This window comes from Neophocaena asiaeorientalis, unplaced genomic scaffold, assembly GCF_003031525.2.
Source record: "Neophocaena asiaeorientalis asiaeorientalis breed wild unplaced genomic scaffold, Neophocaena_asiaeorientalis_V1.1 scaffold296, whole genome shotgun sequence".
NCBI lineage: Eukaryota > Metazoa > Chordata > Mammalia > Artiodactyla > Phocoenidae > Neophocaena > Neophocaena asiaeorientalis.
In genome coordinates, this window is record NW_020175084.1 from 799,313 (window position 1) to 825,063 (window position 25,751).

The 25,751-nt window shown below is 38.3% G+C and overlaps 1 protein-coding gene across 1 annotated transcript; it reads right to left on the reverse strand.

The window, feature by feature from the left end:
• Positions 1-575: 575 nt before the first annotated feature.
• Positions 576-23,806, reverse strand: MSMO1 (methylsterol monooxygenase 1). Its single transcript, XM_024764164.1, has 6 exons — positions 23,745-23,806; positions 17,903-18,188; positions 12,219-12,367; positions 11,152-11,278; positions 9,361-9,515; positions 576-1,533 (listed from the first exon to the last, which is right to left on the reverse strand). The coding sequence occupies exons 2-6, from the start codon at positions 18,155-18,157 to the stop codon at positions 1,338-1,340; spliced, it is 882 nt and encodes a 293-aa protein (XP_024619932.1). The 5' UTR covers positions 18,158-18,188; positions 23,745-23,806; the 3' UTR covers positions 576-1,337.
• Positions 23,807-25,751: the final 1,945 nt, after the last annotated feature.

The following is a 25,751-nucleotide window of genomic DNA, read 5'->3' on the forward strand; positions in this document are numbered from 1 at the left end:
ACACACACACACACACACACACACACACACACACACAGCAGTAAGGGTTGGAAAGGGAGAATGAAAAAGGCCATAGAACCAGGTACTAGTTAGAAAACATGGTCTAGCAAGAGTCTCAGCTGTAACTTTCTCAACTCTTATTTGAACCTCTTTACTGTGTGTTAAAAAAAAAAAAAGAAAAAAGAAAAAAGAAACCAGAAGATGGCTCCATATTTTTTAAAAATTACCATTTGGTACTACTGTATACAAAGTTAGAATTATCACCTCTTGCCTTAAATTAGACTCTAGATACTTGAAATTAAACCAGCCCTAAAAAGTTTAGCTCCATTCTTCTTTACATTTTCTAAGTGGAGAAAAGAGCTGCTTCGATATCTTCCATTTTATTAGGTCAATAGAATTTCCCACAATAGGTAGCCTGATAAATACATGTTGAGACTGCCAAAAGTTTAGCAAAGGAAGCACTTAAAAAGATAAAAACTATTCCTTTTATGACAAAATTTAATAATTTAGTGATTTCTGTACTTTTCCTGAAAAGAATAAAAGGTGACAAATGATGTTCAAAATTGGAAACCAAATAATCAAACAAAATCACATTTATTTCAATAGCTCCAAGTGCAAATACAGCAAATCAGTACACAAAGTTTCAAGATACAGCTTTAAGTATAATGGAAACTTGATATACAAAAAAGAAAGGGTAAATAGCAGAAATAAAGCTCAATGTTTAAAAAATTCAAGTAACCTGAAAACCTTTAGACTAAAATAGTCTTTCATCAATTCAGAAATGCCTTAATTTATAGATAAGAGTAGTACATTACAGTCAAAAAGGACTTCTCAGAAAGAGAATCACCCCAAACTGGTCAGCTCCAGATAAGAGCAGAAATTCCCGGTGCTGGCTATTTCAGAGTTAGCACTCACTCACACTATACAGATTGGTGTGGTTCAACCCATGGCATCTGATCTTTAAGCAAATTCCAAAATAGTGTTTAAAGTTCAGTACTACTAAGAGTTCTTGAAATGGCCACTACATATTTAAAAGGTTTGAAGACCAATTTCAGCTTCAGGCCTATGGTACAACTTGGGAAAAAGACATACATTAATATTCCTTCCATTACTTAAATCCTTTTTGTAAAGTTAGCAACATGGCCTTTAAAGCTTCCTCAGGGAAACTGTACTTAAACATATAAAAGTTCCCACTAGGAAGATAATTAGAAGTTGTTAATGTTCTTTTTATCACTTAGCAATCAAGACACATGTTTATTTCCACTCCCCAGAAGCAATGTTAGCTACTAGCTTCAATTCAGGAAATGTGTATCTGCAGGAAGGTTTATGTGAGATGCTTATTCAGTCTTTTTCTCAACCTTCTTCATTTTCTCAATGTAGGCAGTAAATTGAGAGTCTGTTCCAAAAAGTCTATCCCACCATGTAAATGTCGAAGCATAGTTTCCAATGAAGTTCATGTGGTGGAAATCGTGATGCCGAGAACCAGCATAGAAAGGAATGAGATTTAAAGGGTTGAGAGGAATGTCATAACCACTGAAATAAAAATGATAAAGAGTATTAAGAAAGTAAATACACCTTAATCGACATTTTCATTGATAGTAATATGCTTGTTAACCATTCAAATAACATTCCACTTTACCTAAGTCACTTATTTCTGACATGTTTACAAAAGACAAAAACTCACAGCAAATGGTGCATATTCTAGAAACCACTTTAAGAAATAAAAAAAAACGTCAACAATTAATAGACATTAATATTACACATCAGGGGATGAAAGAAGGGTTATAGTAATGAATCTTTAGACATAGATTTTCATGACTTTTTTTTTTCTGTTTTAGAAGACTTTCTCTCCATAGTTTGTAATAACACCCATAATACTACATATTTTTTAGTTAAAGTTATATGAAATTAGTACCAAGCATTACAAAGGTTAAACCTGAGGATTACTGTTTTGCAACTTCTTTTAGAGTACCCACCTTTATTTCTAACTACAAGTCTAAAATCTGATATCTACAATTATACCAGTCTGAATCACCCCAATCCTTCCTTAAGGAGTATGAAGGGGGAAGGAAGGAGAAAAGAGCAATGGAAGGAAAGACTGAAGGAAACACCATCTACCACTTTTCTGCCTAAGACTAGAGGCATTAATTTTGCTACTTTAGTGACTCAGAAACAATTCCTAGAATTTCATATTCTGCTTTCACAGATGAAAATTCCCAAATAAAAATGCAATAAATATATAATCATTTTTAAATGATGAAAAATTAGGATACTAGGAATTTGAAAAGGCATTTAATAGAAATAATTTACCAAAACATGCCTTCCCATCAACAGAAAGGAAGCATGTGAAATATGAACATATCACAAGCAGTTTTCATCAGTGCTGGGCAGTGGAGTACACAAATGTTTTATTCAGTGAATCCATTCGGTGGATGTTTCAATATTTTTTTCAAGTAAGAGTTAGGTTTAGGTTCATTACAGAAGGATAAAGTAATTGCTGCTCCTGAATTACAGTATTTAACCAAATTTTTAAGAAAACAACAAGAATATTTTCATTTGAACAATGTTTCAGGAAGACTCTGCAAGGCATGAAATCCAAAACGCAAGAGGGAAGAGATATGGGAACATACGTATATGTATAACTGATTCACTTTGTTATAAAGCAGAAACTAACATACCATTGTAAAGCAATTATACCCCAATAAAGATGTAAAAAAAAAAAAAACTGACAGATTTTACTACATAAAAATTTAATACTTCACAACTGCAAAAGAACCATCAAGAGTTAAAATTCAAATGACAGATGGAGAGAAAATATTTACAACATAGGTAACAAACAAAGCTTACACATGAACCAATAGGTTATAAAACGTATAGCCTTAACAGAAAAACTGGTAAATGATATAAAATGGTAATTCAAAGAAAAAATTACTGTTGGGCAACAAGCACAAAGACAGGTTGAGCAGAAGGACGTGCTCTCACTCCCTCTTGTGAGAGCACTGGAATCACAACTAACTGCTGAACAATCATCGACAGGAAGACACTGGAACTCACCAAACAAGATACCCCACATCCAAAGACAAAGGAAAAGCTGCAATGAGATGGTAAGAGCGGCACAATCACAATAAAATCAAATCCCATAACCGCTGGGTGGGTGACTCACAAACCAGAGAACACTTAGACCACAGAAGTCCACCCACTGGAGTGAAGGCTCTGAGCCCCACATCAGGCTTCCCAACCTGGGGGTCCAGCAATGGGAGGAGGAAGTCCCAGATTCAGACTTTGAAGGCTAGCAAGATTTGACTGTGGGACCCCGACTAGACTGTGGGAAACAGAGACTCGACTCGTGGAAGACACACACAAAGCAGTGTGTGCATCAGACCCAGGGGAAGGAGCACTGACCCCATAGGAGACTGAACTAGATGTACCTGCTAGTGTTAGAGGGTCTCCTGCAGAGGCGGAGGGTGACTGTGGCTCACTGTGGGGACAAGGACATTGGCAGCAGAAGTTCTGGGAAGCACTCCTTGGTGTGAGCCCTCCCAGAGTCTGCCATTAGCCCCACCAAAGAGCCTCTAGGCTCCAGTGCTGCCTCAGGCCAAACAACCAACAGGCAGGGAACTTGGCCCCACCCTTCAACAGACAAATGGATTAAAGTTTTAGTGAGCTCTGTCCACAGAGCAACAACCACCTCTACCCACCATCAGTCCCTCCCATCAGGGAGCTTGCACAAGCCTCTTAGACAGCCTCATCCACCAGAGGGCAGACAGCAGAAGCAAGAAGAACTACAATCCTGCAGCCTGGGGGATGAAAACCACATTCACAGAAAGACAGACAAAATGAAAAGGCAGAGGACTATGTACCAGATGAAGGGAACAAGATAAAACCCCAGAAAAACAACTAAATGAAGTGGAGATAGGCAACCTTCCAGAAAAAGAATTCAGAATAATGATAGTGAAGATGATCCAGGACCTCGGAAAAAGAATGGAGGCAAAGATCAAGAAGAGACAAGAAATGTTTAACAAAGACCTAGAAGAATAAAAGAATAAACAAACAGAGATGAATAATACAATAACTGAAATGAAAAATACACTAGAAGGAATAAACAGCAGAATAACTGAGGCAGAAGAATGGATAAGTGATCTGGAAGGTAGAATGGTGGAATTCACCGCCACGAAACAGAATAAAGACCAAAAAGAAATGAAGATAGCCTAAGAGACCTCTGGGACAACCTTAAATGCACCAACATTTTAATTATAGGGGTCCCAGAAGGAGAAGAGAGAAAGGACCCAAGAAGATATCTGAAGAGATTACAGTCGAAAACATACCGAAATGTAGACCCAACACAGCCAAAAATAAAAATAAATAAATTAAAAGAAGACTCAACATTAAAAAAAAAAAAAAAAACAAGGGAAAAACAACAAATAACATACAAGGTCACCCCATAAGGTTAACAGCTGATCTCTCTGCAGAAATTCTACAAGCCAGAAGGGAGTGGCATGATATAGTTAAAATGATGAAGGGGAAGAACCTACATCCAAGGTTACTCTACCTGGCAAGGATCTCATTCAGATTCAACAGAGAAATCAAAAGCTTTACAGATAAGCAAAAGCTAAGAGAATTCAGCACCACCAAACCAGCTCTATAGCAAACGCTAAAGGAACTTCTCTAAGTGGGAAACACAAGAGAAGAAAAGGACCTACAAAAACAATGCCCAAACAATTAAGAAAATGGTAATAGGAACATAAATATCAAGAATTACCTTAAATGTGAATGGATTAAATGCTCCACCCAAAAGACACAGGCTCCCTGAATGAATAAAAAAACAAAACCCATATATATGCTGTCTACAAGACATCCACTTCAGACCTAGGGACACATACAGACTGAAAGTGAGGGGATGGAAAAAGATATTCCATGCAAATGGAAATCATAAGAAAGCTGGAGTAGCAATACTCATATCAGATAAAGTAGACTTTAAAATAAAGAATGTTATGAGAGACAAGGAAGGACACTACACAATATCAAGGGATCAATCCAAGAAGAAGATATAACAATTATAAATATATAAGCATCCCACATAGGAGCACCTCAATACATAAGGCAAATACTAACAGCTATAAAAGAGGAAACTGACAGTAATGCAATAATGATGGGGGACTTTAACACCTCACTTACACCAATGGACAGATCATCCAGACAGACAATTAATAAGGAAACAGAAGCTTTAAATGACACAATAGACCAGATAGATTTAATTGATATTTATAGGACATTCCACCTGAAAAGAGCAGATTATACTTTCTTCAAGTGCACATGGAACATTCTCCAGGATAGATCACATCTTGGGTCACAAATCAAGCCTCAGTAAATTTAAGAAAACCAAAATCATATCAAGCATGTTTTCTGACAACAACGCTATGAGATTAGATATCAATTAAAAGGGAAAAAAAATGTAAAAAACACAAACACATGGAGGCTAAACAATACGTTACTAAATAACCAAGAGATCACTGAGGAAATCAAAGAGAAAATCAAAAAATACCTAGAAACAAATGACAATAAAAACACGACAGCCCAAAACCTATGGGATGCAGCAAAAGCTGTTCTAAGAGGGAAGTTTATAGCTATACAATCCTACCTCAAGAAACAAGAAAAATCCCAAATAAACAATCTAACCTTACACCTAAAGGAACTAGAGAAAGAAGAACCAACAAAACCCAAAGTTAGTAGACAGAAAGAAATCATAAAGATCAGAGCAGAAATAAATGTAATAGAAACAAAGAAAACAATAGCAAAGATCAATAAAACTAAAAGCTGGTCCTTTGAGAACATAAACAAAATTGATAAACCTTTAGCCAGACTCATCAAGAAAAAGAGGGAGAGGACTCAAATCAAAATTACAAATGAAAAAGGAGAAGTTACAACAGACACTGCAGAAGTACAAAGCATCATATGAGACTACTACAAGCAAATCTCTGACAATAAAACGGACAACCTGCCAGAAATGGACAAATTCTTAGAAAGGTAAAACCTTCCAAGAATGAACCAGGAAGAAATAGAAAATATGAACAAGCCAGTCACAAGTAATGAAATTGAAACTGTGATTAAAAATTTTCCAACAAACAAAAGTCCAGGACCAGATGGCTTCACAGGTGAATTCTATCAAACATTTAGAGAAGAGCTAACACCCATCCTTCTCAAACTCTTCCAAAACACTGCAGAGGAAGGAACACTCCCAAACTCACGCTATAAGGCCACCATCACTGTGATACCAACACCAGACAAAGATACTACAAAAAAAGAAAATTACAGAGCAATATCACTGATTAATGTAGATGCAAAAATCCTCAACAAATTACTAGCAAACAGAATCCAACAACACAGTAAAAGGATCATACATAAGGCAAATGTTAACAGCTATAAAAGAGGAAATTGACAGTAACGCAATAATAGTGGGGGACTTTCAAGAAAGTGGGCACAGAGGGAACCTACCTCAACATAATAAAGGCCATATATGACAAACCCACAGCAAACACCATTCTCAATGGTGAAAAACTGAAAGCATTTCCTCTAAGATCAGGAACAACACAAGGATGTCCACTCTCACCACTATTATTCAACATAGCTTTGGAAGTCCTAGCTGTGGCAATCAGAGAAGAAAAAGAAATAAAAGGAATACAAATTGCAAAACAGAAGTAAAACTGTCACTGTTTGCAGATGACATGATACTATACACAGATAATCCTAAAGATGCTACCAGAAAACTACTAGAGCTAACCAATGAATTTGGTAAAGTCCCAGGATACAAAATTAATGCACAGAAATCTCTTATATTCCTATACACTAACAATGAAAGATCAGAAAGAGAAATTAAGGAAACAATCTCCCATTCACCATTGCACCAAAAAGAATAAAATACCTAGGAATAAACCTACCTAAGGAGGTAAAAGACCTGTACTCAGACAACTATAAGACACTGATGAAAGAAATCAATGATGACACAAACAGATGGAGAGATATACCATGTTCTTGGATGGGAAGAATCAATATTGAGAAAATGACTATACTACCCAAAGCAATCTACAGATTCAATGAAATCCTTATCAAATTACCAATGGCATTTTTTATAGAACCAGAACAAAAAATCCTACAATTTGTATGGAGACACAAAAGACCCCGAATTGCCAAAGCATCCTGAAGGGAGAAAACAGAGCTGGGGGAATCAGACTCCCTGACTTCAGTCCATACTACAAAGCTACAGTAGTCAAGAAAATTTGGTACTGGCACAAAAACAGAGATATAGATCAATGGAACAGGATAGAAAGCCCAGAGATAAACCCACGCACCTATGGTCAACTAATCTATGACACAGGAGGCAAGGATACACAATGGAGAAAAGACAGTCTCTTCAATAAGTGGTGCTGGGAAAACTGGACAGCTACATGTAAAAGAATGAAATTAGAACACTCCCCAACAACAATACACAAAAATAAACTCAATATGGATTAAAGACCTAATGTTAAGACCGGCCACTATAAAACTCTTAGAGAAAAACACAGGAAGAACACTCTTTGACATAAATCACAGCACGATCTTCTTTGACCCACCTCCTAGAGTAATGGAAATTAAAAAAAAATAAACAAATGGGGCCTAATGAAACTTAAAAGCTTTTGCACAGCAAAGGAAACTATAAACAAGACGAAAAGACAACCCTCAGAATGGGAGAAAATATTTGCAAACAAATCAACAGACAAAGGATTAATCTCCAAAATATATAAACAGCTCATGCAGCTCAATATTAAAAAAAACAAACAACCCAATCCAAAAATGGGCAGAAGACCTAAATAGACATTTCTCCAAAGAAGACATACAGATGGCCAAGAAGCACATGAAAAGCTGCTCAACATCATTAATTATTAGAGAAATGCAAATCAAAACTACAATGAGGTATCACCTCACACCAGTTAGAATTGGCATCATCAGAAAATCTACAAACAACAAATGTTGGAGAGGGTGTGGAAAAAAGGGAACCCTCTTGTACTGTTGGTGGGAATGTAAACTGATATAGCCACTAAGGAGAACAGTATGGAGGTTCCTTAAGAAACTAAAAATAGAATTACCATATGACCCAGCAATCCCACTACTGGGCATATACCCAGAGAAAACCATAATCCAAAAAGACACATGCACCCCAATGTTCAGTGCAGGCACTGTTTACAATAGCCAGGTCATGGAAACAACCTAAATGTCCATCGACAGAGGAATGGATAAAGAAGATGTGGTACATATATACAATGAAATATTACTCAGCCATAAGAAGGAATGAAATTGGGTCCTTTGCAGATACGTGGATGGACTTAGAGACTGTCATACAGAGTGAAGTAAGTCAGAAAGAGAAAAACAAACATCGTATATTAACGCATGTATGTGGAATCTAGAAAAATGGTACAGATGAACCAGGTTTGCAAGGCAGAAATAGAGACACAGATGTAGAGAACAAACGTAGACACCAAGCGGGCGGGGTGGGGTGGTGGTGGTGGGATGAATCGGGAGACTGGGAAAAAAAAAGAAAAAACCCAGCACAAAGCCAGCCATGCAGCCTCACCAGCCCCTGGGGAATGCAGTGCATAACCCTGAAGGCTCTCTGCCCTCCTACTGACCAAGATTAACAAGACTGTAATGTTCAGTTTGCAAAGGGTGTTGGGTGCAGGGAAAGCATTCTTACAGGTTCCTGCTGGGCATGTAGAGAGGGGCCCTTTTGGAGGGCAGTTCTGCAGCACTTATCAGAATTTTATTTCGTTTTCTCAAATGATACATGAATATACTCTCACCATAAAAATGACAACAGCCATAGATAGGAATGTAAAAAAACCCAAAAATTATTATTTGAACTTTTATCCAATGATTATGTTCTCCTGTTTATTAAAAATAGTAACATTAACAAGGTTAACTTCTCCTATTACTCTACTTAGGGAAAAAGATAACCTATGACAATGATTATGGTGCATGAAATGGGTGAAGGTGGTCAAAAGGTATGAACTTCCAGTTATAAGATGAATAAGTCTTGGACATGTAATGTACAGCATGGAGGCTGAAATCAACAATCCTGTGAATCTGAAAGTTGCTAAGAGAGTAGATCTTAAGAGTTCTCGAATTTGTAACTCTGTGTAGAGATGAACAGTGTGGTGGCATTTTGCAATATATACATATATCAAACCATTATGTTGCACACCTAAAACACAATGTTACATGTCAGTTACATTTCAATTAAAAAGAAAAAAAACAGAAATAAAGATAATCTATGACCATGAAAAAAGGATATTTTATGATACTTTTACCTGAATAGAAACCATAGCTTACCTATGGACATCAATAGTTTCTATCAAACGAATGGTTACCCAGGCCCAAAGAAGAATAACATGATCACATAAAAGCATGATTCCAATGAAAAATCCAGTTCCAAGAATTAATGTTTCCAGAGGATGTGCATATTCAGCTTCCATTCCAAATGGAGCCTAAAATAAGTAAGAATTGCTTAATATATTGTGATGGTTAATTTTATGTGTCAACTTATCTAGGCCATGGTGCCCAGCTGCTTGGTCAAACACCAGTCTAGATGCTGTGTGAAGGTCTTTTTTAGATGTGATTAACAGTTAAGTCAGTAGACCATGAGTAAAGAAGAGGACCCTCCATAACCCAGGTGAGCTTCATCCAATCAGATGAAGGCCTTAAAAGCAAAGACTGACACTTCCCAAGAAAGATGGAATTCTCAAGACTACAATACAGAAACCCTGCCTGGTTTCCAGCCTGCTGCTGCCCTAAGGAATCGAGATCCAGGCCTGCAACATCAACTCTCACCTGCGTTTCCAACCTGTGAGCTGCCCTACGGATTTGATTCACCAGCCCCCACAAGTGCATGAACCAGTTCCTTAAAATAAATCTGTGTGTGTGTGTGTGTGTGTGTGTGTGTGTGTGTGGAGAACCCTAATATATATATTCTAATTTATTTATGTATATCGTTTTATAAAATTATATCTCTTCTATATGTTATGATAGTACAGTCATCCCTAGGTATCCCAGGGGGATTGGTTCCAGGACCCCCATGGATACCAAACTCCAAGGATGCTCAAGTCCCTTATATAAAATGGAGCAGTATTTGCATATAACCTATGCACATCCTCCCATATACTTTAAATCATCTATAGATTATTTATAATATCTAATACAATGTAAATGCTGTGTAATTGTTGTAAATACAATTTAAACGTTATGTAAATAGTTGTCCACTCGAGGCAAATTCAAGTTTTGCCTTTCGGAACTTTCTGGAATTTTTTCCCCAAATATTTTCAATCCTCAGTTGGTTGAATTCATGAATTCAGAACCCATGGATACTGAGGATCAACTATATATCTAGCCATACATATATAAACATTAACAGTAATTCTCAATAAAAATGTTTTTTTGTTCTTACCAAACATTAAAAGGTCTAGGGATGTCCTTAAAACAATCTACTTTAATAGCTGTCTTTGATGGTTTGAGATAAAGGCATTAAACAATTGACTTGAATTCTAATTTTGGTTTATGCACCTGAATTTGTTCTGCCAAGAAAGGGATGTTTGGTTTATCATATCATGTAATTAGGATCAATGCAGAACATACCAAAATAACAAATTTGACAAAGCTAACATCAAAGCAGTTCTGATAAAAATCACTGTTTTGTGGGAAGGAGTTAGCAATGATGTGGAAATGTGTTAAAACTAACTTGGAAATTGTTTTAGGAATTTAACGATTCAAGGTTTGTTGTTTTGGGTTCCCACTTAAATGACCTTAACAGCACTAGAGGCCTCTATCAAACTGCCAGGGACCCAACTGTGTGAGGATAGTGCTCTGGACCCAAAAACAAAAATGAACGATTTGACGTAACATTTTTCTTTCAGGTCTCAATTTACCATGAAATTAAGATATTAAAGAAAATCTGTAGAACTCCCTTTGTGTTTAGGTGTGTGTGTATTATATTCTTAACAATCATGACAAAGGAAAAAGAAATAAAAACATCACTGACAGTTTTTTTTAAAGTCCAGGAGATTTTTTTTTTAAATGACATTTTTGCCTCTAATAGAAAAAAATGGATTAAATATAGTTCTAACATACCTGAAACTCATGATGAATTTTATGAATATGCTTATATATTCTTTTGTGGTGTAAGAGCCTATGCAGGAAATAGTGCCAGGTATCCTCAATCACTGCACAGCCAAAGCATCTTGCCAAAAGCATGTACCTTTAAGATGAAAATACTGTAATGAGGATTAAATAACTTTTACTTAAACAATCTAGACTTTTACCTGGGATCACTGCTGGAGACACTGCATAAAAGCAAATACCAGCTTGACCTAACTGGTTTTATTGATCAACAAATTCTCAAAACAATACATATAGATGCAAGCTAGCTATATGATACCACCTGAAGAAGGGTTAAAGAAGCTGACCACCATACCAATTCTAATTCGCTTAAAAAAAAGTCACAGGTATAAAGTCAGAGTTAAGAAACAAAACTCAAAACTTCTAGGAAAAGAGTAACATTGATAAACGACTTGAATTAAGATTAATAAGAGTAAAATCATCGTTTTTTTCCTGACAAAGAGAAGCATATAAGTGCAATGGGCAAAATATATTTTATATACATAGGAACACATACACAGAAATTCTTTTATATGTTGAATATACAGTAATAGGAAAAGCACTATCTATATACTGTACATCTGTATTCAGGTTAAGTCAGAACAGGGAGTTGAATACAAATAGTATTTGAACACAAATATTTATACTCAGATAATATATATTTCTGTCTGTATGGACATAATTTTTATAAACTTCACAAACTATTCTCTCATTTTTTCTTTCATTTTAGACTTAAAATGCAATATATTTTTTCTTGGCATAAGCATGTGTATCTGTATACAATCATATAATGGATGCTATGGAAACTTCTGATGCAAGAAACTCACCTTCCAATGAAAATATTACACTAAAATATAGATACATATAAAAATGGGGACATTTTAAGTTTCTGTTACAGTTTACTTTTCTACGTTTTATTTATTTCCAAAGTTTAGAAGAAACAAACAATGACCAAATGAAGAAAGAAAATAACATTAAGGATATTTTAATTGAATGATAAACCATGACTGAGTATAAAAAGCAAATCTTCATCTACATACCATCTTGGCATTGTTTCCCAATCATAAGGAATATTGAAATACTCTGTAAAATAATAGGTTCCACAAATCAAAGGAAGCTGGATACAAAAATGATTAAAGAGAAGTACTTTAAAACATTTCCATTGATTTTCCCAAGTTTCTGGTTTATCCTATGGAGAAAAAAAATCAAAATATTTAGTATTAGCCTCTGCTATCAGGAGTTTCACCTGAAAACTAGAAGTAAATTCCTAGCTTTTTCTCTAACGTTTATATGGGGACATAAGTTTATGTTATTTAATTAATCCATGTTATGTGAATTCTATATTATAATTGCTGTGTTACAGTAACTAAGGTCCAGGAACCACAACACACACACACACACACACACACACACACACACACACACACACACACTTCTAAAACCTTGACAACTATCGATATCATCACTACTTTAAATAGGTGAAGAAATTGTCAATAGACAAACCCAGGCATAACGGTCCCGATGATCTCTACAAACCAAAGGAGCACTACAAAACGAATAACTCTTGTCTTTGCTGTCCACAGATCATTTACTTCTTTTATCAGGAATGCCAGAGAGGAAGAAATGTGTTACGCTAAGATCACAGTTGGGTTCTCCCAATTGCTGAGACAGCTGCACACATAGCATTGGAAGCCTTATTACACAGGTAAATCAACACTGCCAGCCATTCAGAGGTTTTCATTCCCAGAAATAAGTGCATTTTTGTTCTTATACATTGACAGAATTAGAAACTCTCTGAGCTGGAAGAACTGAGAAAACAAATGTGTCCAGTGGTTCCCAAAGAACGGAGAGCTACTGCCCACAGATGAAGTTCACAGATTAAAGTCAAAATGAGGAAGTGAGATTACTGTAGTGAAACGTTCACAAAACCTCATCAGGATTATCGACTTGCTTAACAAGCCATATATAAAAGTCTAAAATTTATTCAATTTAAAGGGGTGCAATTAGTTAAAAAGTGCTTTTGGTTTTACAAAAAGATGGTGATAATAGTTATTGCTTTGTTTTAAATGTCCTTACCTAAAAATTCAGAAACTTACCAATGCAAGTGTTTTAACTGAACCGTAATATTCCAAGGATGAAACCACTGACCTCAGCAGAGGCCCAGAGGTCAACCTCCCTGCCCCGGATCACACAGACAGTTATTAGCGGAACTTGGACTAACTAAAGTCTAGGGTTCCAGTGTTGTTCTTGAAATTCTTTGGGAGAGTTACCTTCCCTGACAAAAAAGAAACAGCATTCAACTGGTAATCAGTCTGGAGAGCTGGCTCTAACCTCTGGGGCTCTGTGAAGCTCACGCCAGTCTGCTCAACAATAAAATGAGGAAATTAGGCGAGATAATTTATAATTGTCTATTTCTACTCTGAGCATGATCTGACCCCGCTCCTCCAAACTTCCAGTCTGTGATTGGGGACAAAATAAATGGAAGATTCTGGCTTGGGCAAGCAAAGGCACTCTTTTTCCCATAGAACTATGTTTAACTGACTTGTGATATCCTGGCTAGACTCTAATACTGATGTAGCTGCAGAAATTAACACAAAAGTGAATCAACTGTAACTAAAAAATCACATGTTTTACTGTTTACCAGGCCCACAGACTTCAGACAGAATGTTTTTAGTGTATAAATCCTTGAGGAAAATCCCTAGAGAATTATCAAGACGTAAGACTTAAAAAATCCTGCAAGGTCTACTTCATTAGTCTCTCATTCCTGTGAATATTCTCCCCAGTAGCAAGCATGTGCATTAGCTGTCTATTCTGTTTCAAAGCAGAGTTTTCAGTGTTGGCTCCACCAGCAACTTTTTCCTGTACCCTCACTGTTTCAGGGTATCTGCCTTTAAAATGTGTAAACCTGTGTACACTGATTTTTTGGCTTGTTTTTAAACCCCCTTATGTTGTGAAAACTTGTACTGATTATCTTCACAACTAATTTTAGTATCAAAAAATCTCAAAGCAGGGACCTTAATGGTTGTGAAAGTCAAGGAAGACATGCTAAGTACAGACTTGAAGGCTTTCGATCTCTGTTTATCAGTAACTAGTTGTAAACTAGATTACTTCTTGTCCTTTCTTTTGCCACATTTTATTCTAAAGTCTTCATAAAACCTTGAATGAAACAGGCCTTTCTCTCTCTGAAAAAGTTACCACCTCTGACCAGTGAGTCAACTGTAGAGGGCAGAAGACAGACAGGGATACTTTGGCCTGGACAGCCATACAACAAATCAGCCCCATAAATAAACCAATGGGTGACCCGTGGCAGCCAGAATTCCAAACATGCACGAGAACTTAGACATCCAAACTCAATTCTGCCTTTCAAAGTAGGCCTTTTTATAAGAAGTATTCTGGAAATGTTGTGCCCTTTATTTACAGTAACAGGATACTCTCCTTTAGGCCACAGCCCTTTTAATTCCTTCTCCCTTTACCCTTTGTTCTTCCCTCCTTTGGCTTGGAGTCCACAGGCAGCTGACCCTCTGCACTATCCCCAGAGAGAATCAATGTTAGTACTTGCTTAAAGTGAGACTCACTGGGAGAGGCTACAAAGAGAAGAGACTGGTCGGAGAGGATGTGTGCACTGACTGCCACCCGCCATGGACTCAATGAGTACAAACCAGTCTCCTTAGGTGAACACTCCCAAGATGCCTGCTTTCCACCAAGACTGTGTGCCCTTGAGTTTGAGTTTGGCATGACTTGTTGAAAAAAGTTAACAGTAAGCATTAGAAACTATCGTGGGTTTACCAAGTGTCAACAAATCATTTCTTTTTCTAACAAGCTGGTGCAGATTTCTTCCTGGGAACTGTGTCAAACTCATTAGTCTACACATTACTAGAGTTCACTATTTTCCCTATGTTTAAAACTGAGAAGAGGCACTGTGTATATCTCAACACGTTGCCATGCATAGCAAGCTCTCAAGAAACATTTAGTACACTGAAGTGAATACCTAGAAGCTAGGAACATCATCATTTTGGGGGGGATGATATGAATGCTGCAGAATTACCATGATATATTTAAACATATCATGTAGAAATAAAACCTTAACAGTCTTGATCAAAGTCTCAGCATATTAACATACATTTAAGAGTTGAGACATCAAGGGCTGGAGTGAACTGCAAAATAATACTCATGAATCCCCATAACCTTCCCTTCCAGCTAATTTTAAAATTAAAATTTATGTATGATAAAACCTCTCCATAAAGTGGGTACAGAAGGAACATATCTCAACATAATACAGGCCACAGATGATAAGCCCACAGCTAACAACATACTCAATGGTGAAAAGCTGAAAACATTTCCTCTAAGATAGGAACAAGACAAGGATGACCACTTTTGCCACTTTATTCAACATAATATTGGAAGTCCTAGCCACAGCAATCAGACAAGAAAAAGAAATAAAAGGAAGCCAAATTGGAAAGGAAGAAGTAAAACTGCTACTGTTTGCAGATGACATGATACTACACTATACATAGAAAATCCTAAAGATGCCACCAGAAAACTACTGGAGCTCATCAATGAATTTGGTAAAGTTGCTGGATACAAAATTAACACACAGAACAGAAAACTGTGAGACACGGATCAAAGACACTGAAAACGACACAAATAGATGTAAAGATATACTGTGTTCACGGACTGGAAGAATCAATATTGTTAAAATGACCACACTACCCAAGGCAATCTACAGATTCAATGCAATCCCTATCAAAACACCAGTGGCATTTTTCACAGAACTAGGACAAATAATTTTAAAATTTGTACGTAACCACCATAAACCTCCTAGAAGAAAACATAGGCAGAATACTCTGACATAAATCGTAACAATATTTTGTTGGATCTGCCTCCTAAAGCAAAGGAAACAAAAGCAAAAATAAACAAATGGGACCTCATTAAACTTAAAAGCTTTTCTGGACAGCAAAGGAAACCTTTGACAAAACAGACAATCTGCTGAATGGGAGAAAATATTTGCACATGATATGACTGATTAGGGGTTAATATCCAAAATATACAAACAGCTTATACAATTCAACATCAAAAAAAAAAAAAACTGATTAAAAAATGGGCATAAGACCTGAACAGACATTTTTCCAAAGAAGACATACAGATGGCCAAAAGGCACATGAAAAGATGCTCAACACCACTAATCATCAAGGAAATGTAAATCAAAACCACAATGAGGGCTTCCCTGGTAGCGCAGTGGTTTAGAGTCCGCCTGCTGATGCAGGGGACACGGGTTCATGCCCCAGTCCGGGAAGATCCCACATGCCGCGAAGTGGCTGGGCCCGTGAGCCATGGCTGCTGAGCCTGCGTGTCTGGAGCCTGTGCTCCACAACGGGAGAGGCCACACAGTGAGAGGCCTGCGTACCGCAAAAAAACAAAACAAACAAAAAAAACCACAATGAGATTTCACCTCATACCTGTCAGAATGGCTATAATCAAAAAGACTACAAATAACAAATGTTGGCGAGGTTGTGAAGAAAAGGGAACCTTAGTACACAGTTGGTGAAATCTAAATTGGTACAGCCACTGTGGAAAACAGTATGGAGGTTCCTCAAAAAACTAAAAATAGAACTACCATATGATCCAGCAATTCCACTCCTGGGTATATATCTGAAAAAAATAAAAACACTAATCTGAAAACACCCACAACGTTCATAGCACCATTCTTTACAATGGCCAAGATAAGGAAGCAACCTAAGTGTCCATTAACAGATGAATGGATGAAGAAGATGTGGCATATATACACAATGGAATACTACTCGGCCATAAAAAAGAATGAAATTTTGCCATATGCAACAACATGGATGGACCTGGAAGGTATTATGCAAAGTGAAATAAGTCAGAGAAAGACAAATATGTATGTTATCACTTACATGTGGGAAAAAAACCCCAAAATAAATGAACAAATATAACAAAACAGACTCACAGATATAGAGAACAAATTAGTGGTTACCAGCAGGGAGAGGAAAGGGGGAAGGAATGAGAGGTAGGGGATTAAGAAGTACAAGCTACTATGTACACAATAGATAAGTAACAAGGATATATTGTATAGCATAGGGAATATAGTCAATATTTTATAATAACTTTAAATGGAGCATAATGTATAAAAATTTTGAATCACAATGTTGTACATCTGAAACTAATATACTGTATATCAACTATATCTCAGTAAAAAATTTTTTTTTAATTAAAACATATAAACCCAAATTAGATAAACATCACATCTACTTAAGGCACAATTTAACAAATTATTCTTGAAACCTTAACAATAAATGCTCTAGGGTTGTGGTGTCCAATATGGTAGCAACTAGAAATGTGGCTATTGAACATTTAAAATACAGCTAGTCTTAACTGAAATGAGCTGAAATTAGTGTAAAATATACACTGGATTTCAAAGAATAAGAATAAGAACATAACATATCCCATTAAAACTTTTAAATTTTGATTACTTACTGAAATGCAACAGTTGAGATTTATTGGATTAAATAAAATATATTGCTAACATTATTTTCCCTATTTCTTTTTACTTTTTAATGTATTCTACTAGAAAATTATACACGTGGCTTCATTGTCTGTCTATTGGACAGCGCTGATCTAGTCTATTTTGAGTTATAAAGTTATATTTACCTTAAAAATATTCAACAAGACTAATGACAATACTCCATTGCAAGTCCATCATACTCACCTTTTGAATTTTGTACTTTTTCATGTAAGGTATAAATTGAAACAAAAATGCAGGTAAACAGAACAAGAAATAAAGGACCTCATGAACTATGAGTGATCCCCATGTTGCAATCTGGAACTTTGTATAATTATTCAACATATAGTTCCAAGCATTTTTAAATGGTTCCTGCAGAGGATTCTCAGGTAAAAGTGAATCTACATATTCCACAGCCAAGGATGCTGAACTAAAGATGCTGATACTTTCATTTGTTGCCATTTTTCAAATCTCTGCAGACAGCCTTATAATTCTGCAAAAATAAGTAAATAAATAAATATATAAATAAGCAAGCTAAACAATGAAATTCTAAGAAAACAGTTTTTAAAATGCTTCTGATTAATTTTTCAATTACTATAGGAGTGCCAATCGCTCAGGTCCTAAACATGATTAAAAACCCCAGTCTACAGGATGTCATCATCACCTCCATTTATGGTGTATGACTTAAAAGTCACCTGTTAACTTTCAAGAGCAGGATCTAAAGAACAATAGTGGATAAGAAATTTCAAGCCATCTTTAGAGACTTTTCAGTGTGGTCTCCAGGAAAAACTTGTAATTTCAATGAGCAATAGTTGGGTCACTTAAAACTAAAAGAATCTATAAAGAAAAAGTCGGCCAAACATGACTTCATAAAAATTAAATACTTATAATGGTGAATAAAAAGACAATCATAAATAAAGTCAAAGATCAAATGACAAACTGGGAAAAATATTTCCAAAAATTATGACAAAGGGCTACAATGAGTGCTTTAGAAAAAGCCTAAAAACCCAACAGAAAAATGACGAAGACCATTCACGGAAGGTTCACAGAAAAATAAATACAAATGCTTACTAAGCAAATACGCAGTTCAATTTGACTCAAATAGGAAATGCATCCTAAAACAAAATCTTTAAGTTTCATAATGCCCAGTACCCAGTAACAATTTGGGGAAACAGGCACCATTGTACATTGTTGATGGGAGGATTAATCCTGTCTATAAAATTCACAGTATTTATTACAACTCAAAATGAATACACCTTTTGACCCAGCAATTTTCTCACTCAAGTGTACCAAGATGAGCACACTAAGATTGAAAGAAGCATTGCTCATAATAGCAAAAAGAAAGAGAAAAAAGTAAAACAAAATGTTAAGTCCATCAACAAGAAATGAATTAAATAAATTCTATCAGGTCCTTCCAAAGACACACAGCCACATAAAAGGAGGAAGATCTACATGTTCTACATAGAAAGATGTCTAAGATACAGTGTTGTGAAACAGCAAGTTGCAGAATGTATAGCAAGAACCCCACTTATATTTTTGTGAAAAGGTTATATACTTTATGCAGTTTCGTGCATATGTACATATGACAGACACACACACAAACATAGAAAATGTACCGAAAATGCATATGTATACACGGTTGGGGGGATTATGAAGAGGAGAAAGATTTTACTTTCCATTTTATACCTTCTTACAATTTTAATTTTTTTCATGAGCATGTTTTACTTATTTAATAAATAAGCTTAATAGGTCACCATATCAAAAACAGAAAAACTTATAAAGAATGTCACTTTCCTAAAAATGTTTACTGATGTCCCTAATTTATGAATTATGATGGGCCACTCTAAAAACAAATATATTAAGCCTCGGAAACTCTTAATAGTATTTAATGCCCCCTTCCCCCATAGACCTCTTAACATAGAGGATCCCAGGAAGCTTAGCCAGCTTCCTCAGGACTCTGAATTCACTTTGCATCCCTATTCCTCTGTCCTACTCATTCTCAAGTGACTTACAGCATGGGGACTATTGTGCCACAGCCTGTGCTCACTCACCCTCTCCTCTAAGACTGTCTGGTCTTGTGTTCTTATCCTACCTCATCAAGAACTTGTCCATCACTTACTCTTTCTCATCTTTCCCTCTTCAATGAGTTCATCCCATCAAGTTTAAAAACATACTCAAGGGCTTCCCTGGTGGCGCAGTGGTTGAGAGTCCGCCTGCCGATGCAGGGGACACGGGTTCGCGCCCTGGTCCGGAAGGATCCCACATGCCGCAGAGCGGCTGGGCCCGTGAGCCACGGCCGCTGAGCCTGCGCGTCCGGAGCCTGTGCTCCGCAACGGGAGAGGCCACAACAGGGAGAGGCCTGCGTACCACAAAAAAACCCCCAAAATACCCAACATACTCAAGTCCTCCCTTCTTGGGAAAAGTTTTCCTAACCTCCATCACCTCTCCCCCAAGCCACTGTTCCCTTTCTCTTTTTCTTTGGACCAACCAACTTCTGTCTCAAGGGAGAGATCAACATACAACCTGACTGGTTAATTCTCACACACACAACTCACTCAACTACAGCTGACCCTTCAATAACACAGGTTTGAACTGTGCAGGTCCCCTTAGACTCAGATTTTTTAAAATAAATATATTGGAAAATTTTGGGGAGATTTGCACCAATTTGAAAAAATTCACAGATAAACCACATAGCCTAGAAATATCAAAAAAAATTAAGAAAAAGTTAGGTATGTCATGAATGCATAAAATATATGTAAATACTATTCTTACACAGGCGTAAAGTGAGTGATATTTAATATAAAATTAATGTGTTACTGCAAACCAGCCTATTATCAGTGAAGTGTTTTTTTAAAAAAGTAACAATGTTTCCAATACTGTATTATGGATATGACTAATACTATGCTATAAAACTTTATAATGATTCATTTATTAGTGTATAGGCTGAGCTACTCTAAAGCAATAGTATCGACTACACGAGGTGACAACAAAGCAATCATATTGCTGCTTCTTCATTATCAATGCATGAATCCTTATACATGTAAATAAATATGAATTTCTTTTTCACATTATCTTTTCATTTTTGATGTCTGGTGTTAGTAATATTCATAACATCCACAGTGTTTTGTATCATATAAGACAATGTTGATGTAGGTACTGACAGACCATTCATCTTGTAAAAAGACATAAACTTACGGTATCAATAAATACAGCCCAGTACTGTAAATGTATTTTCTCTTCCTATTTTTTTTTTTTTTTTTTTTTTTTTTTTTTACTTCCTAATTTTTTAACGTTTTCTTTTCTCAGCTGTTTATGTTATTGGTAAGGCTTCGGTCAACAGTAAGCTATCAGTAGTTCAGTTCTGGAGGAGCCAAAAGTTATGTGTGGATTTTCAACAGCCCAGGGGTTTGGCGCCCCAATCCCCGAGTTGTTCAAGGGCCCACTGTGCTCGCAGTCTAGGTCCCCATCCACACCAAAATGTCTTCAATATTCTAAATTACAAAATAAAAGTTGTTCCAATCCTCATTTTTCATGAGGTCGTTACCAAATCCAATGATGCTAAACCAACACCAGTTACTAGCTGTGTGACCTTGAGCAAGTTAAGTCATTTCTCTAAGCCTCAGTTTTATTATCTGCAGAATGTAAAGAATAACAATAGTAACTAGATGATGGGAATCTTTTCATGATATACATGTATATCAAATCACCACAACATACACTTGAACTATCTTACAGTTTTGTCAACTGTACCTCAAAAAAGCTGAAAAAATAGGGAATAACGATATAGTTCTTCTCATGAGTCCAAGAAATAATGCACGTGAAGTACTTAACATAGGATCTGACACATGGTAGCTACAAGAAGCTAACAATTATTAAGGACTTTCTATAGGCCACTAACTTCTAAGAGTGTTACATGCTTTCTCTATATTAAAGACTTTAATCCTTACCACACCTTCAAGGTAGGCACTTTTATTATCCCCATTTTACAAATGAAAAACTGAGGTTTAGAAAGATTAAGTAACTTTCCCAAATTACAAGAAAGCTTCGTGGGGGAGCCTGTGCTCACATTCATTATGCTATACTGTGATCCGAAATAATAAAGCACATAAATATTATAGTAAGAGAGGAATAATTCCCACAGTTTACTCAAGCCCCTTGAAAGAGTATTCCATATAGGCTGCCTTCATTTTCACATTTCCCATCCATTCTCCAGCAATTACAATCTGTTTCTTATTCTAATCAATGCACTGAATTTACTCTTACTAAGTAAAATCACTAAGTCTCCTAGCTTCCAGATCCAACAAACATTTTTTTGAGTTTATTTTATCTGGTCAGTCTGGAAGATTCGATACTTCTCACTTTGAAATGCCCGCCTTTCTTGGTTCTTGGGATTCATATGTATTCACTCTGATTTAATGTGTGGTACTATGTGCAGCCACTGTGCTCCCTGCTGCCCTCACCCCTGACTTCAAAACATAAAATCTAAAAAAAAAAAAAAAAAAAACATAAAATCTAGTGAGGAATACAAAGAAGTAACCAAATTGTCACAAAATCTGAGACAAGAACAATAAAGGGTTGGAAATATAGAACAGAGAGGCCCAGGGAAAGAGGCATCCTAGAGAAAGAGGCATCTAAACTCAAGCCTGGAGCATGGAGGGGAGGTGACTAGATTAAAAGAGTAAAGTCGGGTGCGATGGGGTTGTGGGGGGATAGTTTTGAATAGAGGAAACATCAGTTCCAAAGACTCAACCAGGAGATGAGAAAAGATACAGCAGTTTCTGATTTAGTTAAGTCTGTGGTACAGCTTTTGAGAAAGGAAGGCTCAAGAATTGAGGCTGAAGAGTTTCCCAGAGATGCTTTCTTTACTCCTTCCAACTATTCTAGATTACCTGGAGTGAGCTAATCTGCTCCTGTTGTGAGAATATGCTGATATCCACAATCTCTCTCTCTCTCTCTCTAGGCCTCTCTCCTAAACCCCAGGTTCTGATTATTCAAAAATCTACTGGTCATCTCCAATTTAGACAGTTCAGAGGCACGTCACAGTCAACATGTCCAACGTGTTCCGCTACTGCCTCTTGCAACCCTACCCACACACTCCCTACCTCCTGTACCACGCAGTGAACTGGTTCCACCACCTACTTAGCCATCTGGGACAGAATGTTCCAGACCTCTATCTCTGCTGCCCGGGTTAAGTCTTCACACACTTACCCTATTTAGAGATAACTGCTTTAATTAACATTCAGGAGTTTACTCTCCAGACTCAAGGGAGGGAAATGGACACTGTTGACAACTGAAGCAAAAAATAGGAATTAAAGAGGAAAGGGGAAAGGAAATAAAGAGTGGATTTTCTTTTCCTTTTTTCACCCTTGCACAACTGGATTGACCGGAGGCCTGCTACAGGCTCAGACAAAAGAAATGTAGTCGTTTGTGGATTCCCTTAGTAACCTTCAAGTTTAGCTGTCGGAGTGCTGTCAGCAGTGCCTGCCCTTCGCCGTGCCCGGATCGCGCCTCCAAGCGTGCCTTTCTTAAGCCCTCCCTCCAGAACACGATGCCAGCATCCATCTAAACAGCAGACAGGCTTCACCACCCCTTCTCCAGACCCTTAGAGTTCCAGCGAGCGCCTCCCCACTGATAAAGACATAGGCCTCTGCTCTCCTCCTCTCTCACCTTCTCACCCCCACCCTCGGTATTCCTACAAGAAGGCCTCTGATCGTCCTCCGCTTGGGCCTCTCTGCCCACGAAACAGCGTCCCTTGCCGGTACGTCCTCTGCCCAACTCCCATTCATCCTTCAGTACCCTCCTCGGACGCTCTTCCCAACCGCACGGCCCGCTGCACACACAAACTGATCTTGCCCCCCTCCTTTTGTACAACTCTGGTCACAGTGGCACACTGGGCTGTGACCACTGTCCCGGACGGCTGAGGGCCGTGCCCGGTTCCGACACTGACTGAGGGATTTCACCCTTTTCCACCCGTACCCGCCGCCTCGCCCTCCATCCCGGCCTCCATCCGCGGCCAGCGGCCGTATCCTCTTCCACCCCGGCCCCTCACCTGCGCACCGCTGTACCTGCTGCCGTCTCCTCCCGAGCTTCGCTAGGCTCAGCCGCTCGGGCGGTTCCTCCCGCCGTTATTGGCTTGCGAGGGCCCCCGTCCCGCCTTCCAGGCGCTATGATTGGTCTGCGCAGCTGCCGGCATCGTGTGACTCGTGCGAATGGAGCACTGGTGCCGCGGCCATTGGCTGAGCGGATGGAGTGAGGATCGTGAGAGCTGGGCGTCAGACCAGTAGCGGCACCACGGAGCCTGGGGGCGGGAGCGCACAGCCAGGTAGGTGGGGCGGAGGTGAGACAGTGAGGGGTCGCGTATCAACCTCGGACCCGCTCCCAGGCGCCTGAGCGGTCGCGGGGGACAGCGATTCTGCGGGCTGTGAAGTGTTTTCGCCGCGCTGGATTCACAGGTCGCAGCTTTCGCTGGTGCACCCCGAGTTTAGACCATCTCTTTCTCTTCCCCAGCGCCCCTTGATAAGTCCCACGTTTACGTTTACGTTTACGTTTACGTGGGAGATGGGGAACTTCAAATGCAGCGCCATTCCTGTTTGCGGAAGGGAAGCCGAGGGTCCGGGAGGATTAGGAGAGACTGGACGCGGCAGTTGGCCCTGCCCGCGGGGAGACCGCCGCCGCGGACCCGCACGGGGCTCACACTTGCAGCCAGGCTTGACCGCCTTCTGTCCCTGCAGGGGTGCAGGAGTGTGCACGGATGGGGGTCATCCACGAATTTAAGCTTTCGCTTAAGAGAGCCTTTTAAAACGTGCACAAGGGCAACATGCGGTTTAGTTGAAGGCACTTTCTATGCAGGACTTTGTACAGACGGGATAATGTCGCTTCTCATGGCTGTGATCGGACTGGCTCTCCTGCCTGAAATAAGGGGTCAGGTACCATCTGCTTTAGGAAGCCCCTTCTTGAGGGATGTGTCTCTTGTTAGGTCCAGTGACCTCTACCCATTCATCTAACTGTCCCATGTGTTTGACACCCACGTTCTTTGTAAAGTATCATGACAGAAAAATCACATCAAATGAAAAGAAACGGGATCTGTCCCTTGAGTGTTCAGAGCCCTGTCTTTAGGAGGTCTATGGTGTCCTGGGGTGGATGCTGTGCTGCACCACCTAGGTCCCCCCTTCAGGACTAAAGCAGGTCTTCAGCTACTGAATGTTGGCAAAAAGAGCCACTTTACCATGGCACAAGTCCCTTTCCAGGGGGCAGCCTGAGTCCAGTGACTGGTTGATGCATCCCAGCCCCTCACCCCAATTTAGGATTCCTTTGATTGGCCGGCCTAGCTCTAGGCGCCCCCTAGAGGTTGTGGGTGTGACTGCACCGCAGCCCAAGTTTCCCTTTGCCCAAACGTGCCGCCTTCTGTCAAGGAGTGTTAAGAGCATGCGCTATGGGGTCAGACCTACCAGGTTGTCACTCGTTAGCAGTGTGCTCTTAGATAACTTATTTCTCAAAATTTTATCTAGTACTTCTGTAAAATGGGTATTATAATAATGTTTGTTATGACAATAAATGTGATTATGTATGCAAAGCCCTTTGCACAGTATCTGAAATACAGGAAGTGCTCAGTAATACTATGTTGGTTATTATCTGACTTAAAATCCTACCACAGTAGCGATATGTATCTTTTATATTGGAGCAGATGTATGTATGTGAAGGGGTCAAATTATTATTTTAAATCTTGGAGATTCAGAGCTGAAAGGAAATACAGAGATGGCTCCAAAATTACAGAAATAAGCTCAACTCACGTATTTCCTTACAATGAAGAAATGGGAGGTTCAGAGAACTGCAACAGTAGTGATAATTTATTGAGGGTCTTCTGTATGTCAAACCCACTAATATACACCATTTCTTTCAAACTCCGCAATAACCTTGTAAGTGACATAGACACTACTGTTACCATTTTAGAGAAGACAAAATGTCAGAGGTTAAGAAATGTGTTTAAAGTGGTGACAGTTAGCAACTGACAGAGGGGGATGCAAACTGAGAGCCATCTGATTCCTATGCCCATGGG

Coding starts and splice junctions, on each gene's coding strand:
- MSMO1 (XM_024764164.1), bottom strand. CDS start 18,157: ATGGCAACAAATGAAAGTATCAGCATCTTTAGTTCAGCATCCTTGGCT. Junction 12,368..17,902: donor AAAAGTACAAAATTCAAAAG/GTGAGTATGATG, acceptor TTTTCTCCATAG/GATAAACCAGAAACTTGGGA. Junction 9,516..11,151: donor AAATTCATCATGAGTTTCAG/GTATGTTAGAAC, acceptor TACTTATTTTAG/GCTCCATTTGGAATGGAAGC.